Source organism: Rhea pennata, chromosome 9 (assembly GCF_028389875.1).
Source record: "Rhea pennata isolate bPtePen1 chromosome 9, bPtePen1.pri, whole genome shotgun sequence".
Lineage (NCBI taxonomy): Eukaryota > Metazoa > Chordata > Aves > Rheiformes > Rheidae > Rhea > Rhea pennata.
This window is the reverse complement of record NC_084671.1, coordinates 23610613-23628568: the sequence shown is the minus strand read 5'-3', so window position 1 is coordinate 23628568 and position 17956 is coordinate 23610613. Positions and strand designations below refer to the sequence as shown.

The following is a 17956-nucleotide window of genomic DNA, read 5'->3' as shown; positions in this document are numbered from 1 at the left end:
AATCTTACATCCAGGTGAATATTTTGTAGCTTCTTAGTCTCTCTGGACTGTATTTCCCAAACTCTCTAAACATCTAGAAGCCTGTAATACATCCTGATTTATCTTAGAACCACATTTCTCTTTAGTCTTCACAATCTTTAGAGACAGTTTTTGAAGTACTGTACTACACATACTCCATTTTTTAGGTGCCTTGAATTATAGTTATGAAGACTTACATATTTATCAAAATGACAGACTTCACAAAATTCTTAAACTTGCTGAAAGAGGCCTAAAAGCTATTAAGTTTTTATTCTTGGCTTTTGCCAGTTTCAAACAAAATGAATCATCTCCTTCAACTCTCCAAACAGAACCGAACAGTATTAGATTCACTTCAAAATTCACTTTAAGAGTATAACCTTAAGTTAACACTCGCACACTGGATCAGCCCGAGTGTGTTCACGGTAGAAAGACAGACATTCCTCAAGGCTACCACAACAGGAAGACAGAAGAAACTGTAACGGCACCAAGACAACTTAGTGCAAGAAATAGGAAAACACATACCATTGATTTAGTTTTGGGCAAGGACAGCAGATAACTCCAATCACAACCATTTATCTGAAATGGTGCACACAAAGCTGTTTTCATAGATACAAAGAAGCATCATAAATGTTCTTGACTTTTGGTTTTCCCCAAGAGATATCCCTCCCGCTAAACACCTAAAATTTATCTTTATCAGCATATTCTTTACGCACCTTCCCTCTTCACATGCCCTCCTGTTCCAACCTTTAGTTTTAACACTATTACGAACACATCAAGCAATTAGGCTAGTACCACATCCAGCCCTGCGACGGCTCCCCACAGCAGAGCAGTCCCAGTAATCCCACACAGCAGAGCTACACTCGGCCTCACGAGCAGTTAGAAATTTCTCCTGCATTATAAGGTTAGGAAACCTTTAGCATAAAACTTCCACTTATGAAAAGCAACAGAAAAACAGTTCTGAACAGTGCATTTTCTGAGCAAGATAATAGGATATGTTTAGGTCTACTGCATATACCAGAATCTGCAATACAAACCCTCTAAAAAATGGGCTTGTTGTGATATTTTGTTGTGAATACACACAAAATCTAATTACAAGTTGCCCAAATATTTTTTTTTAATAGAGATGAGTCAGAAGATGTGTGTTTTAAGCAAGCAGCAGACCAGTTTTTTCTACAAAATAACCAATTTCCTTCAAATAATGCAATACACTGAAATGTTGTTCTCCCCACTCCTTTCTAATTTCTTTCCATTTTTTGATTCCTGCTTCCAGTCACATGGAATTTCAACTAGATGCCTGGAAATACAGATTTCATACATTGTTTGGCAACAACTCTTTAGTAGCTAAATGAGGTCAGATTAAGTTGAACACTGATTTAAAGAGATACCATGCAAAAGAACTGGGTAATTTTTTCTCATTGGTGGCACTAACATCAACCTGAATTACAGTATGCTGAAGAGCTAAAGAAACAGCACTTTGAATAGCCCTGTAACAGCCAAAAACTTTGGGGCAAGATGTGCTCATACATCACGAGAAACAAGCTAAATGACAACAGAAAAATAAAGCCGCTGCATCCACCGAGATGGCACTCCGGCTCAAGCGAACAGACAGCTACAGGAAAGCAACACAGACATGAAAATTATAGCAAACCAGCCAGGGAAGGTCTAGGGTAAAGGGAAAAACAGAGTAGCAGCCAAAGAAAAGTCAAGTTACAGTTGCCTGATAGGAGATCCTTGGCAGGCCACAAAGAGGAGTGAACTTACTGACACCGGCTTTGTTCCACGGGCTCTAAGGGCAACTTTTATTCTGGTCCTCAGTGATGTTAGCTCATAAGCCCGGTCCATCTGATAAACTCTGCAGAGAAAATAAATTTTTAAAAGTCAACACAACATCTCCGTGCATCTCCCATGCCTCCCTCCCTGACCCGTTTCATCCAAATATCTATTACCCAATTTGATTGTTTCCTCCTAATCAAAATTTGCCATTTGTTTGACTACAAATCTAAACTACTCCTTTCCCTTGTAGTATGTGGTTTTACTTTGTGTAAAGGAAAAAACATTAAAACTTTACAAAAAGGCTCAAACAGGTGTAGCCTCTAGTATACCAACTACTCGTCTGCAAAATGTTCCAGGTAGAAAAACAGATTTTTCAGTAATTTTGCTAAATAAAACTGGTTGAAGAATCTGCATCAAATACTCCTTTTTTTAACTTTATTTTTAAAACTCTAATGCATTGACTCTCTTGACATTGCCACCTTTGCATGACTAGGGGTGTTATATATGAAAAATAGGGGCAAATAACTTCCAAGGCAAAAAAGCTACAGTGTTTCTTAAGGAGAGAATTACTAATTCCACAAACTTTTGCTCCTGAAATTAGAAGAGAAGGGAGTGAACTAGGATGATGGAGGATTCACTTTCGCTAACCTCACCACATCCAAGGTGGCATGCAGCAAATGGCCTCAGCTAACTTTGCCTTTGAACTTGCAAAAAAGGAACAAAATCAGCAAAAACATGCTATGTATAGGCAAAATAATAGCTTATCAACAATTAACTAAAATTGATGTCTCTAATATAATACTGTCTTACTTGCTCAAAAATGTTTTTAACCATCCACAGTTTTTCATGCTTTATAATTACTTTGTCTTTGAAAGGCAGAAAGCTGACCCCTCTAAGGCAATAACAGGGAAAAGAAATTCATATAGACAAGAAACTCACCATCTTCAAAAACACAGTAAAGCACACACGTTTTTCTTCAAAATTTTATTTCAATTTAAATTATGGGGCCAGCCAGATTTTTCTGATAAGAAATGCATTTTCCTCAGGAGAAATGAAATGCTACTACGGAAGTAGAATTACAATTGTGTACACCTCTTGGGGAAAAAAAAAAAAAAAAAAAAAAAAAAAAGCGCGCAAAACCAAAAACCCCTCACATTTAAATAACTAAGTAATATCTTTAAGCCTTCAAGCAGATAAGAAAACCACTTCCAGAACAACTGTTTTTTTAATACGAAGAGCACGTCAAATGAGCTTTAATTTAAATACAACTTCTTTTCCAAAGCCAACATTCAAATGTTTTCACATATTAAAAAAGTTACCATAGACATTGTTTCCCAGGCCTAATAAAGAGTAACCTACATCCCAGTCCAAACGTTTTCACTTCTTTACATATATAAATCTTTAGCACTTCTACATTTTTCTAAAGAGGAAGCCTTATATGTTATGGTGAGTAACTTGGCAAATAATGTTTTCCTCCACTCAGCTATGATAAACCAAGATATAATAGATCGTTAGTACTGAACTATAATACCATATCATGGCCAATTCTGCCTACCTGTGTAAGTGATCTTCAGTAAGATTGAGCTATTTTGTTTCTAGTAGGCAAAATGAATCTGAATGCAAAGTACAATTTAAGAACCTTTAAAAGACCAATTATATTATTAAGAGCAATTTCAAACTACAGAGTGAAAACACTCAGTTTTCTGAAGCTACCATCTGACTTCCCTTACGAAGGCTTTAAAAATCAGCTTAAATGTCACTAAGGAGTTTCATCGTGCTAATTGCAAAATATTTTAATTAGGAGGAGGACAGGAAGCAACAAACATTTTCTATAGCAGTCTCAATCAGATTCAGCCATGCAGAATTCGAACTTTCAGACTCCAATCCATATGTTTGGTTGGTTGTGATCTTAGCATTACTATATGATGGATAGATACAATTTTAATAACATTGTTTAGTTATATTTAGTAGATTCTTTCTGTATGGTCACAGTAACAAAAACATGGTGCAAAATCAGTTGGTTTTCTGTTTTTATAAATACTGATAGTTTGCAGCATTAAAGAACAAAATCAACAAAATTAAAATCATTTTGTTACCACTAGGATATCTATAAAATTATGTTTCTTGAAGTCAGAGGGAATTAAATTATTCACTTTCACAACTACTGTACTGAGTTTACTGTTAGAAAAAAAAACGGTGCACTGTATGCTCCCCAGAAGCAAAAGAAATCAATATTAATTTAGTATAATCTTTGCCATTTGCAGAACTGGCCAAGCACAACACTAATTTAACTGAATAAGGCCAATATTATCCAGTAAGAATAGAGTTTAAAGGGTTCCAGTTCTCTATTTCAGCCTACCCTAATTGATGGCACCCCATTAGATAAGTGAATACAAAGAATTTGGGTTTTTTTCTTCTTCTAATGCTGCAGTACATAAGATTGTTAAATCAGCATTTTCATGTGATCTGAAGTATTCAATTACATATGAGCATTCATTTCGCAAAACTCAATATTAGGTAATAGTTACAGACTAATACAATAACATTCCTCTGCTGTACAAATTAAATCATACTTTAAAGAAATGAGCAGCCTAGGAGTTATATACAAAAGAAACCAGCAAGCACTACTGAAATGAAATGCAAAATGTCACTGCTAGCTCTACTGTCTGAAATACCTTTAAAGTAAAATTAACAAAAACCCTTAAGAACATATTTCCAAGTTTACAAGTCAATTCCCAGAAAAATCAAATCATGTCAAAAAAAAATCTATAAAGCAGTGAAAGGCATATATACATTTTCCTTATGAATCTTGAGATTTCACTCTTGCTAAGTTTCAGTATCAGTTTATTTGCAAGACAACAGCTTATCCCAATAAGCTCACATCTTAGATACATTTCCCCTTTGATTACAAATAAAGCACTGCACATTTTTTTTTAATCAAGGCATATAATCTTATACTATGGTGCCAGGTATGCACAGGTCACATTGTGCTCATATCTCAAACAAGGTAAGTGCAAACGTACAGATTTATTCAGATTTGCAAGCATGCAACCTGTTGCTTAACTACATAATACCTTCTTTCCTAAACCAAACTAGTATCTATATGTTTGCTTTCATGAACCTAGAATCTTTCTTTTCAGGACTCCTAAAACAAGCAGCGTCTTTGAATTCTGAAATGACACAAATATCAATAAAGTCCACATTGTGCAAGAAAGCAGCAGCTATGTTTTTCAACTTGGACTAAAAAGGAAAAGAGAAAAACGAAAACCGTTCACTGAACAGCAGATTAGCAGTAATGTTCCTCATGAATCGATAAGAGTGCCTGATGCTGAATATCTAACAGCAAATGCTGAATTTAGGTTTAATATTTTGGGGGGGGTTATTGGAGATTAAGCTTCTTGCTGTGCTGGTCTCTTCAAATCCCTGATCTGTTTAACTAAATAGGTCTTCTCATCATTAAATTGTTCATCCTCGGTCCTGTCATTCTGAAACTTGCTGAGGAACTCAATAAGTTTGGTCTGATTCTTTAGGAGGATGTCTAATATAGGCTGGGTCTTGTTAGGATTGGCTACAAACACCTGCAAGAAATAAAAGGAATTTGGTGTAAGAATAGGAAACAGAAGACTCAGTTAAAAATAAACCTAGCAAATAAAACAACAGTAACAACAATTTAAAATGATGTTTTGATCACTCTATGTTCCAATATCCTCACAGAAAAAATGTAAAATTGAAACAAAAATAATTTTATTTTTATTAGAATAGAAATCAAGCACCAGTTCCCAGATAAATTCATGTCCATAGGAGATGATCAGCCCTAATGCCCTGCAGGACTCGCTCAAAATATCCCATGGCTAATTTCTGTAGCAAATGCATGGCCTCATATTATATATAGCATCAGATGGCTATATTAAAGTACACCAAAAACTTCTATACCTCAAGAATATATCTCCAAGCGCTTATTAGTCATTTGCTTGTTTACTGCTAAATCCAAAAGGTATCTGTTTTAATATGCAAACTACAATTTAGGCTTTGGCGTTTAAGTGATCTGATTAAAATACAGCTATCCTCCTGTGACACAGCCCGAGGAAAACGCTTCTGAACCTCAAGATGCTTCACGCTTTCACAAAGTCATACATTCTTCCTTATTCTACTACACTTCATCTTCCTTAATTCCAAAATTTTGTAAGATTACACTGTGTAATCTTATAAACTGTGTAATTGTTTTATAAACAATTTATAAAAAAATTCAAAAAGATGGATAACTTTATAAAGATGGGCTATGATAAAGACAAACATTAGCTCTTTATTTAACTATTCAGCAGATGTTCATATGAGTTGCATTCAGACTCTGTGTAGAATTTTACTAAATAACTTTTTTATGGGGTTGTTGTTTTTTAATCATATACCTTAAACACATGAAAGGCCTCAAACTGAATGTTACGACTCTTGTCTCGTAGAAGGTTCATCATTAGTTTGAGATTTTCAGGTTTACTGATGTATTTTGTCATAATTGTGAAGTTGTGCCTGTCCAGTAACAATTCACCAAGAAGCTAGAAACGAGAAACAAAACCAAATAAAAAATTACTGACATTCAAAATAAGAAACACCTTTTTTGCAAGTGCTTTTAAACATGCTTAGTAGTTGATACTAGTCTGTAAAAGCAGTAAGATTTAAACTCAAAGCTGCTGAACTTCTAAATGCAAGGCATGTTTTTCTCTTATTCTGATGACGTAGTTTCTCCTTTTTCTCAATACCACAACTAAAAATCACCTTCTGCTTCGCCCCTTAGTGTGAACTAAAATTGGTAAGAAAAGTCCATTTCACTTCCCCTCCCCAAACACGATTTCATTATGTTTTCCATTTATATAAAAATCAGGCATTACCAGTAAGAATGTGATAAAAACAGGGACTCTCCACTTCAAATAATAAACTTCAACAAAATAAACAAACAAACTTCTTTTGCTACCTTCTTTGTCCAGGAAGGATGCAAAATAAAGACAGAAACTTCAGTAGATTTTATATACACATTTTCCTCAGCTCCCAAGAATTTCTGCTAGTGAAAAAAACCACACTAAAGCTCTCAAAAGTAAACACAACCCTCTTTCTGTTGGGACTTTTGATGCAGGAATAATCTAGTATTTCTCACAAGTACCACTCTTGCTATGAGTTAGCTTAGTTATCTACTATACTTATGTTCAATTTAACTTGAATGTAAGTTTGCTCTAGTCACGTTATGGAAATCTTGTTAAAATAATTATTTAAACATGTCCAAATTTGTTGAGGATGGGATGGAAAATATACTTATCTAGCCATTTCTGCATGGGGAGAGAAATGACCCGGTATATGCTCAACATTACTAGTGAAAGGATTGGAATAAAGAAAACTAATTCATCCAAAGAATTAAAAAATACGAAAAATTAAAATAATATTACGCTTGTAATGAAAAATCAGTTACTGAAGCCAATTCAATTAAAGTCAACCCACCCTGAAATTAAAGGAGTTCTCTAATTTTGCCTTTAAGAAGAAAATGAAATTGCCTTTACCTTAAGTGACTGTCTTTTTGTCACATAATTTTCTGAATGAAGTAACTTCTCATACTCACTGAAGAACTAAATGGAGAATAAACAGAAGGAGTCAGAATCTTTCGAATGTCTCAAGCACTCTTCCAAAGACTTACGATTGTATTATTAATTGGTTTATGTGTGTATATATCTTATATATATGATTATGCTTTTAATAAACTGGAAGAACTACTCGTAACAAAATTCTAAAAGTCTCTGTAAAATCTCTGTAGTCTTGTAAGTCACTACTGCTTAAGCACCGTTATGCATTAAAAAAAAAAAAAAAACACACTCTTTTATAAGCCTTTGATATTTAAGATTGACATGTGTTGGAAGCAGTTGTCTGGTTATTTCTTAAACCGTAACAGTTCCCAGCTACTGAACACTCTTTGCTCAGTAATTTTAAGAGCACCCAGCAGATGGAGGAAGACTAGCTGGTATTCTTCTGTTGTCGTGGGCTAAGACAGACAAAAGAAAAGACTTGGGAAAGTGTTCCCTCTAGTGAAAAGAAAATACGTTGTCCTCGAACTAATTTCCACCCTTAATCTCTTGTTTTCACCTTAGTCTCATTTTTTTTTTTACAGTCAACAGTAAGGTTTTAATCTTAATTTTATTGCTTTGGCACTAACTACTCTCAGCTCAATTGGTTCAATATTGTACAGAAGTTTTCAAAAAGGAAGCGAAAGGAGGAATGAAAAGTCTTCAGTTCTTCAAATAAGAACAAGATATACAGTACTAGAAAATTCTGAATATTGAAAAGTATTTGCTCACCCTATCATAATGTTGTTCCAAAAATTCCGCACTTAGCAACTTGTGTCTTGTAAGCAGATCCTGTAAAACAGCACAAAAGCAGTATTTTCACTAAAATATTTAAACAGTACATGTTCATTCTGAATAGCCAGCGAAAACGTAAGACATTCAACAGAAGATTTTCCTGTTTTATAAACAAAGATATCTGGGACACAAATGCTGATATTTGGACACAGCTGATGAACTTGGTATCAGTTAGGAAAGGTCCGCTATGCATTATGCTAATTTACACAGGTAAATTACAGGAGCCTGTGGTATTATCACTGAAAAGCTCCATTTATGGATCAAGGCCTTGCACAGAACTACGTACACCTGAGGTTAAAATTCAGCAGTTTATACCAATTACTATTACGCTGACAGTCCCATGACCAGCTGTTTTGGGCCAACAAAAAACTTCTCCATAAAAAGTTAACACTAAATATACTCAGCTTGTAAGCAATATCTCCTTTTCATTTTGTTAAGTGATCAGTGAACAGTTGGGGAGAGAAGTTTGAAGGTCACTGGCATATGAAAGTGCACATGTATTCAATTAATGCACAGCAGTTTAAATCTTCCCTTCTGGAATAAAAGTTATTGAGAACGTAGTATGTATACTTAAAGGAGTCTCATACATTCTGAGAGATAAGGAAGAACAGTGTTCAGCTTACCCATATGCGCCTGACCAAATTTTATTCCTCTCTCTATGCTTACTTGGCTCAAGAAAGTAAACATGCAACATCTGAGTTCATATAATGAAGAGCTACAGAAATATTAATAATTCAAATATGGAATGTAAACTACCTTGAATGTGGCAAATGCATCTGAAGCAATGTCAAATGTCGACATTTCCACGTATCTGAAGAAATCATAGAATTGTTCTGACCACAAGATTATTTTAGCAAGTGGTTCATGTCTGATGCATTCTCGAAGCATTATTCCACAATTTAGAGCAATTTCTGGAGATTCGTACCTATAAAACAAAGATTCTTTAAAAATACCTTCAGAAGTTAGCATTGCAACACTACACTTTTTTTTGCAACATCACAATTTTCAGTGCTATCCAGTCAACAGTAACTCAAATAATTAGAGGTACTTAACTCCGTATTAAATTCTACTCTCAAATATTTTTTCTGAAATATTACTGAAATCCCCGAAATTATTAAATTATTGCCTCTATAAAAGGAGAAGCAAGATTAAATAAAAGTCTCTCCCTTTATATTCAAATAATTTTTTTTTTCCTATTTGTGGGATTGCACGTATCTGGATGTGAAGCAAGCAATCCTGGTCTAAAAAGCTCTTTGCTTGCACGTAGCAGCAATTTGCATAATACTATCCTTTAAAAGAATGCGAAGCTGAAGAATTAACAATACTGGACATGTCTTCACGTCTCCTCTTCCATTAAACCTTTTGCCAGTCCCCCTGTCTACCCTGTGCATCATGTCCTGCTTGAAGCGTTGCCAACGGCGTCCTCTGATTGTAAGGACAATACTGAGCACCTTCTTTCCACCTAAGTCTTGATTGCCTCAGGCAGAGTGCACGCAGCTTCTAGAAGGTTTGAAACCTTCTGGAACACGTCCTGATTGGATGCAAGTGATGAAGTTGTCAGCAATGGCTCTGCTCAGGAACTGCTGCTATGCTTATTCAAGTATATTCCCTGAGCTGATTTCAGCATATGCTGAGAGCAGCTGTCAAAAACTCACAGCACTAAGATGCACATTTCATAGAAATACACCTTTGTACTTTATACTAGCTCCTTGTTTTCCCAAGTATGCTTACTAGTAGGAAACTGGATGAATGAGGGCTGACTTTCTGGGCAAGAAACACTCTCAACATTTTGAAATACAAGCTATCCTGATCTATGCAAAAGTTAAAGTTTGTTGCTACCTACCTATACACTTGGAGCGGTCAAAGCCTCTAATATACCTCCTCACCTCCCACCTAAAAAGATCCTGGTCCTAATTCATTGAACACTAAATTAAATTCACCAGAAGGATTCTGGAACAAAGAGTCACTGTGTTTACTCAGCACTAACTATATCATCATACAAAAACTTTTCTTATGTACTAATTTTCACATTAAATGCCACATTATTTTCCTATTTAACCTTTCAGGGAGATCTGAATTCTATTGAATTTTTTGCAACTCACCCCATCTTTTAAATTTACTGAAATTTGACTCAGCCAGATATAACATGTAAGTCATTTAAGCTAACTAAATGCTCATTTCGAACTTGTTCACTCACAAATACGTTTCAGTAAATCCTGTCAGAAAATTAGGACAAATAGGTTATATCCCTCCATCATACATAAACAAGAGCATGCTGAGAAAATAGTTCAATTTCTCTGTACCTCCAAATTCTTTGCAAGTTATTTTGAGGAAGTATTGAATCAATATCTTCGCTTATTAACAATCCTCTTGTCCTTCTAATATTTAAATTCCATTTCTCCTCAAAATCACTACTGTAGTACAAAAAAAATGAAAGTACCTCTGGCAGACTGGGTATCTTAAACTTACAGGAATTGAAACAAACACTCAGTACTGCTTCTGGGGCTTACCCTTTGCAATCAGCAAGAAATTGAAAGACGTAAAACACCTGCCTTCTCTACAGAGCAAGATCTCTTGTTCAAGATGCACAGCTCTCCACGTACAATCATGCATGCAGTATGACGTGGCTCTTCAACATTCAACAACACAGATAATGCAAGAATAGAGGAGGAAGTAGTACTCTGTCATGCAACACAGGCCCTGAATTATTCTTTGTCTGGACACAATTAAGCTGGTGGGTTTGGGTGACTGTATGAACATGAATAACTGTGAAGAAAGGGCCACAAACTAAGACCAGGAGATAGGACAGCAAACTGGAACTGATGGTAGTTAAAGCAAAAATAACCTAGCCTTTAGTACTTGATAAATGAGTAAGTTCACAAGTAAATAGTTTAAATTGGATCAGATAATATGCTGAAAAAAAAAAAAATCTGCTGTACCCCAAGAAGAATCTCCTTAAGTTACTATTAGTTCTCATTTTTCAGTTATACTTCATGCAAAAGAATGTTTTTGGTGTTCTGTCAAACAGATTTTCCTTTCCTTAAGGAAATTACAAGCCTTAAGACAAAATCAAATGTACTGGAAAGGAAGAAAAAAACGTTTCAAAATTCACTGCTTCTCCATGAAATCTAAAACTTCTTCCTTCATATAAAAGCATATTTATACTTCATAGTGTACTTACCCTTTCAATAGCATGAACAATATATTTTGTTGAGTGCAGATGTATTCAACTGTAGGAGTTCTTGTACCAATTTGCCTTCTGAGAATGTTGTTGAAAATTTGAGCAACATCTTTTTTGCCCTGTCAAAAACATAAGCAGTTAAGTACGTAATATTGAAGTCCACTATGCAAGTAAGAATTAAATATCATTATCATCATCTCATGCCTTTACACCTAATGAGTTTTGCAGTTCAGTCAGTCTCTGTACACTCCCTTAATTGGATCAAATATTCTGCTTCTTCATACACATTTTAAATGTGTCAAAGCACTGAAAACATTCTAACATGTTTCAATCAAATCATGGGTAACTTACATTAAGAAACAAAGCCACTTCATATTTAATCTAATATTCCTGCGTAGCGTCTCTCTCTGGGACTTGTTTTTGTTGATAACATACCAGTTTTTAAACAATGCTCTTGCTTGAAAGTAGATTTCTTCAATACTCTATTATTCTCTCACCTTCTCTAGGAACATATACCGCCACCTTCGGGAGTCTGCAGAGCACTTGTGACTGCAGTGTTAACATCCAACTTAAAACTTTAACTTATGGAAGTAATAAATAAATAAAAACTCCAAAGGAAAATCATCCATTGACTTAAAATGCAAGTCTCACATTTTCTAACAGACAAAAAAGTATAAATAAGACAAGTATGCTGTAATTCAGCACCAATTATACAAACATACACACACAAAAAAAAAAAAAAAAAAAAGCACATTGATAGCACCAGACAGTATAAAAGGAGCTTGGAATGTTCTCTTCACTGAATATAGATACACCTACCATTTATTTCTCTTGGGACATGTCAGCCCATAGCTAAAGTTAACAAATTGGTAAGGACATTAATAAAAAGCTGACCATAAATACACACACTTTTCACTGTCATTCACATATCATTTAAAATTCAGATTTCTGAAATTAACTTTCCATTTGAGATTGCCATAAAGACATCTTCAAAACTATTTGTTATCAGATGTGATTCAGAAAAATACAAGCAAACTTTTGCTAAGCCTAGACTTGCAGACATAAGCCTGCTAAGCAATTCTATCTCAAGGTTCCTTGAGCCTTATAGACAAAAGCCCTTAGTAGAACATTTTTCTTGGGAATCTCCAGCTGTGCCTTAAAAATTCCTGTTAGTATCAGTAAGCCTTCAAGTAAAATGCAAGCTGTACATTTTTAGCACGCATTTAAAAAATAACAGCAATTATTCAAAACTAATACTTTTAAAAAAAATCAAATTAGCAATGAACCCTGTGTAAGAAAAAAAACCCAAATATTAATGAACATGTAAGAGAACTGTAGTTTTACAAATGGTATGTTTGGTGAACAAGCACAGTTTGTTAGAGTGTTGTTTTCAGGATATAAGAGTTTGTTTGTAAATGCTTATTTTCTCAATTACAATTCCATTGAAAGCCAGCCCAAAACAACACCAGAACTCTTTGTTCTGATAATGAGTGGAGCAGTGTTCCCAGAAATCGCTTTACTCAAACTCCATATAATACAGTCATCAACTCATTCACTAATATCGCCAATTTTGCCTTGGATCTCACTGTTTGCATTGAATTCACCAGCAAGAACAGCATTTTCTTATTATTCCCGTAACTGAACTGATAGTGGTACATAGCAATACAAAATCTAGATTGTTAAAAACATGTATTACTAAGTGATGTCATGGTCTAACAAGGGCAAACAGACACTGAACCTTGTGCCAATAGTCACGACCGCGAGAGGTAAGAACAAAACTATGCTAGTATTGTCTTCAGAGTTGAAGGATGCAGGCTCCCTTATGCAAAAGGCGTTTGTTATTTGTTTTTCTTCATTTTTTTTTAAAAAAAAATCAAGAACAAAAAAAGTTTCACAAAGGATAGCATCTCTCCTACAGATAATGTTAGCACAAATCAGCAGGGAGATGACTGCTAGGTTCATAACACTACTCAGTAGATGGCTTTGCTGACTGCTTTACTTGAAAGAAAGCTTCCAGATATAGAAAAAATGCCATTTTAAACAAGCCTTTACATATCAAAATGTTTGGACAGTTTACACAGTTTCTTAATAACAACATAAAAGTATTATATTTGTTACTTTTCAGTTTTTTACCATTGTATTTATCTTCAAATACATTTGAGATAGTTTAAGAATCAGAGTAAACAGTCCCTGACTATTATCTTAGTATATTATAAAGAAATTTTCTTCAGGAACAAGATTAAATTTCTTGACCAAAAAAGAGGACATTTGCTCAATCCCTGAACCACCTCAGGCTTTGCAGGGGCACCAGAAGGAATAAATAGTAAAACTATTCTTCAGGTTTAAGAACCAACAGGAAATCAAGTTCATATCTCCATCAGCAATGAAGAAACCATTTTAAATGAGACAAACCCCATCACAGAGAGTTGAAATACCAAAGCCAACATCTAATTGACTTTGTAACAGATCAGAAGCTAGTGCAGGTTTGGAGCATGAGCGTGCTGGTGTTAGTTCTGGGTAGCAGCAGCACCCGGACAGCACGCCAGATGCCACCCCTGCAAAGTGGCCATGGTGCTGCCTAGAAAGCAACACGAATGACTTGTTCCCTCTGCCGGGGGCAGGCCACATCCCCAAATACCAATGCAACCCAAAGCCCAAAAGCAGGAAACTGTTCGCAATCCTTCAAGTCCCCTTAGAATAAAATGATCGGTTCTTTTTAATGAGAGCACGCTGGTACAAATTGTTATCCTCTTCATTACCAGGAGATAATGAAGGTTTCCTTCACTAATAAGCCGGCTGCGTAAATACCACGCTGATAAGAATCTAGAGGTCAGCAAAATCCAGATGACATTGCACAATTTCCTTTCCTCAGCAATTAAAGGCCATCGTATTTCTGCATTTACTTTCAACTTTCTCATGTGTCCTTGCTTATTTGACAACTAGAATGCTTTAGACGTTTAGGGTAAACAGTTATGTGGGTAAGAAAAAATATCACCATATTGTAGTAAAACATAAATCAGAGGGCGTTACGGGTGGGGCAGAGAGGAGAGAAGAAAGAACAGGAAAAAAAGCTATTATTTTTTGAATGTCATATTGTAACTGGACTTTATGCTATTGTATTGGCAACATGACCAAGTGGTTTATAAACATTACCACTTTCAAACAACCTTAACAAGTGGGAGGGTCTTCATGGTCAAGGCTGTGGAGTGAAATACAAGGGTTCTTGGCTCTTTTCCTAGACAACCACAGACTTCTTGCAGGACCTCAGGGAAAATGAGAAAATTCAACTGTACAGCATTTCTTATAAATAATTGTGTGATTCTTCACTTTGATGCTGGACAGCTAAATTATTCAATGTGATGACGTGTCAAGTTCCAGACAGAGGTTTGTATAAAGATGTAAAATAAGTATTATTGTTTTGGAGTATCCAGCAGAGTATTCTGGGTTTTGTCTAAATAGAAAAAGCAAGAAGAAAGTAGAAAAAAAGTTGACTCACTTGCTACCAAAAGAGAGGAACACTAAAGATCATTTTTAAAAACAACAGCTTTAACTACTTATTTTTTTTTCCAAAATTTTCCGATAATTTTCTTACTTTTTCAAGTAATTTAATTTAACAAGGTAAAAACCCACATATGGCCTTTAGTATTATAGCTGCAATAACTTAAAAGTGTTTAAGTGACCTTGTGTTCATTACAGTATTACTAGCAAGAGATTAATCCTTTTGTGAACACAACTACTGAAGATTATTCCAAAATTTTAACCAAACTGTAGAGTCAAGCTTAGAGGTTTACCTACTTAAGTGCTGTGCAATTTATGATTTTGTGCAAATTCAGAGATCTGTACTATTTGCTTAATTTACTAAGTCATTTGTAATAACAAGAGTACACTTCCTAGTGGCTTTATCTCAGCCAGAAAATAAAACCTGTAGATCAAAAGCTGGTTTATCCAATTAAAGCAACAAGAATTCAGATGAATTTATTCCAGCACAGACAGTTTCTTACCTCAAAATCAATTAGCTGCAAGTCAGCTACAAGGGTACTTAGAAGACCACTGTTGTACAGCTCTTGAGCAAGCTGTGCCACAGCTTCTGTCTGTGGTTCTTTTTCATTTGTGCCATACAGGATTTCTTTCATGGCAACAAGATTTTTTGAAACCTCCTCAGTGGCCTAAAGCAAATGGAAAAAAAAAATACAGTTAGAGCGCAGTGTCATTTGTCTTTGTAACTGTACATTCTGTTATACTTAACATCAGCAAACTTTCATTAAAAAATAATAATTAGGAAATAACCTGTTAAATAAAAATAGATACTCCTTCTGCAAATAAGACTATGTTACTAAAAAATCAAAGCAACGGCCAGATACAAGCAATTTAGTTGGCAGGACAAGTTATCAAAAATGAAAATCTCTTCTTTTTCACTGCCTCTGAACTTCCCATTCAAAAAACCCCCAAGGAATAGTGACAGCATGGCAAGCAACTGACAACATTTCCATTCTGTAACACAGAGGTATGCAGGATCAGACTGGAAAACGTGACCAAGACAGAGATCTGTCTCCAGCAAACTGCTTAGAGACACCAAGCATACTCTACAGATTTGGCACTTCTCTGCTCTTCTGTCAAATAGTAGGTGCTCCCATCCCAGGCAGAAGGAAGGGCATTTTCCCTTTCCAACTGATAAAAGCCTGAAGATAACTTGAAAATTAAATAAGGTCATCTCAGTATATAAGAGCAAACTGGCAAATAGACCTAGGAAGACCTATAGTCAAAGAACACATCAGTACAGGGGATAATCAAAAGGTGCTTCCCATTTAAGTTGCTTCTGCAAAGGAGAGACAGGTCTGATGGTTCACTTAGGGAAGCCACTGAAAGGAGTCCCTGGGTTCCCATGTTGGGCTGGAGCACTCCTTAGCAGTGAAAGCAGAATTATCTCATGGGTAGAACTAAATGCAATTTCCAAACACTAACTTCTGTACCTTAAAGCACAGCTATTTTCAGGGAAAAAAGAAAATCAACTTCTTTAAATATATAATTCTGCATAGCTTCAGGGTAAAATGTTGAAATGATCACCGTAAGTAAATGGTTTAGGCACGTTATATTTCTGTATTGTCTCTAAAAAGTGTTAATTAGTAAATATATTATTGTATTTTATATTATATATAACATGTATTTAATATTTCATTATATTGTAAATTTATTGTATTATTATAATAGTGCACTAATTCTTAGTAATTTCTTGAACTGACTAGTTATGTACACATACAGTTTAACATATTTGATTTATGATGGGTAGCACATGGAAAATCAATCAAGAGAAAGAATGATTGCTTTCTGAATATTATCCATCTTATAAGGAATACATAAAAATATTTCTCATTTTGAGAGTATATCTAGAGAGGCCGAAAATCAGCATGACCGATGTACTATTAAAGACGAAGCCATTTCAGCCTTGCTAGGTATGCTAGTAAGGACTCTATGACCTTTAAGGAAGCTCAGTATCATTTTTAGCTCCTCCACAACTTTCCACTCCCTTCTGCCTCCTCTTTCTCTCTATTTCCAGTTCCTATTCGCAGTCATCTCCTCCTTAATTGAAATTCCCAAGGATTTTCTTTGCACTGTTTGCAAGATAGCAAGAAGCAGGTGTTCAAAATGACTGTTTAAATTTCTGACAGCTCCTGAAGACCTAAAATGAGAAAGCCAGCTCACCATATTAAAGCAGTATTACACTACATAGCTGCTTTATTTCTTTAAAATCTGGAAGAATAATCTCTTTACTAGGAAAAGAGCAGAAATACCTGTCAAACTCAGAGATATAAAGAGATGCCTTTGAAATATGACTGCCAAGAAAAGAGGAAGAAGTAATGAAAATCCTATTGTAGTTTGTCTCTGCACGGTAATTTAAAAAGACGAAAGAGGAAGAAAACCAGGGCTTTAAGTAACTATCTACTTTAAGCAAGAATGGGGCAGTTTTGAAGATACGCCTGCAGATTTCTCATATCCAAAACCAGAACAAATTCCTCAAACTTTTACGATCACACTTGAAGGCTCTTCCTCATCACCAACCTAAGAAAGAGGCCTAGTAATTTAAATGCTTCCAAATCAAACAGAAATATCCAGCACTTCCAAACACTGAATGCTTTAAAAATAAATCCTTCTGGCCTAATACAAATGTGCAACTCCATGACTTCAAAAAGTTGAGGTCTCTCCACCGCTGCTGAGACCTTCTGAACGTGCGTCCTTTGAATGTGGAATGGCATTCTGCTTTAAGGGCAAGCAATGGTGAGAGATGCACAGCATCACAGAAGGGCTAAGGTTAGAAGGGATCTCTGGAGGCCACAAGGGCCTTCAGCAGAACCAACCTCAAGGTCAGATCAGTTTGTTCAAGCTCTCAACAACCCCACGGATGGACACCCCACAACCTCCCTGGCCAACCTGTTCCAAAGCCTGACCGCCTTCACTGTGAAAGCATAGAGACTTGCTTGTATCACTTCAACTCAGGCCAAAAATATTATTTCTGGGTATATATTGCAAATAGAGTTTTCTGAAAATACTTTATCAATAACCAAGGTCTTCTGATACATTAAACTTACATGAA

The 17956-nt window shown here is 35.4% G+C and overlaps 1 protein-coding gene across 2 annotated transcripts in view; it reads right to left on the bottom strand.

The window, feature by feature from the left end:
* Positions 1 to 2760: 2760 nt before the first annotated feature.
* Positions 2761 to 17956, bottom strand: part of CAB39 (calcium binding protein 39) — a 42244-nt gene continuing 27048 nt past the window's right edge. For both annotated transcript variants that reach the window (XM_062583099.1, XM_062583098.1), the window contains exons 3-9: positions 15369 to 15533; positions 11368 to 11486; positions 8943 to 9111; positions 8124 to 8183; positions 7335 to 7400; positions 6198 to 6341; positions 2761 to 5369 (exon numbers count right to left, since the gene is read on the bottom strand). In XM_062583099.1, coding sequence (XP_062439083.1) covers positions 5181 to 5369; positions 6198 to 6341; positions 7335 to 7400; positions 8124 to 8183; positions 8943 to 9111; positions 11368 to 11486; positions 15369 to 15533 — 912 coding nt within the window. In that variant the 3' untranslated portion in view covers positions 2761 to 5180. The remainder of the gene's footprint in view (positions 5370 to 6197; positions 6342 to 7334; positions 7401 to 8123; positions 8184 to 8942; positions 9112 to 11367; positions 11487 to 15368; positions 15534 to 17956) is intronic.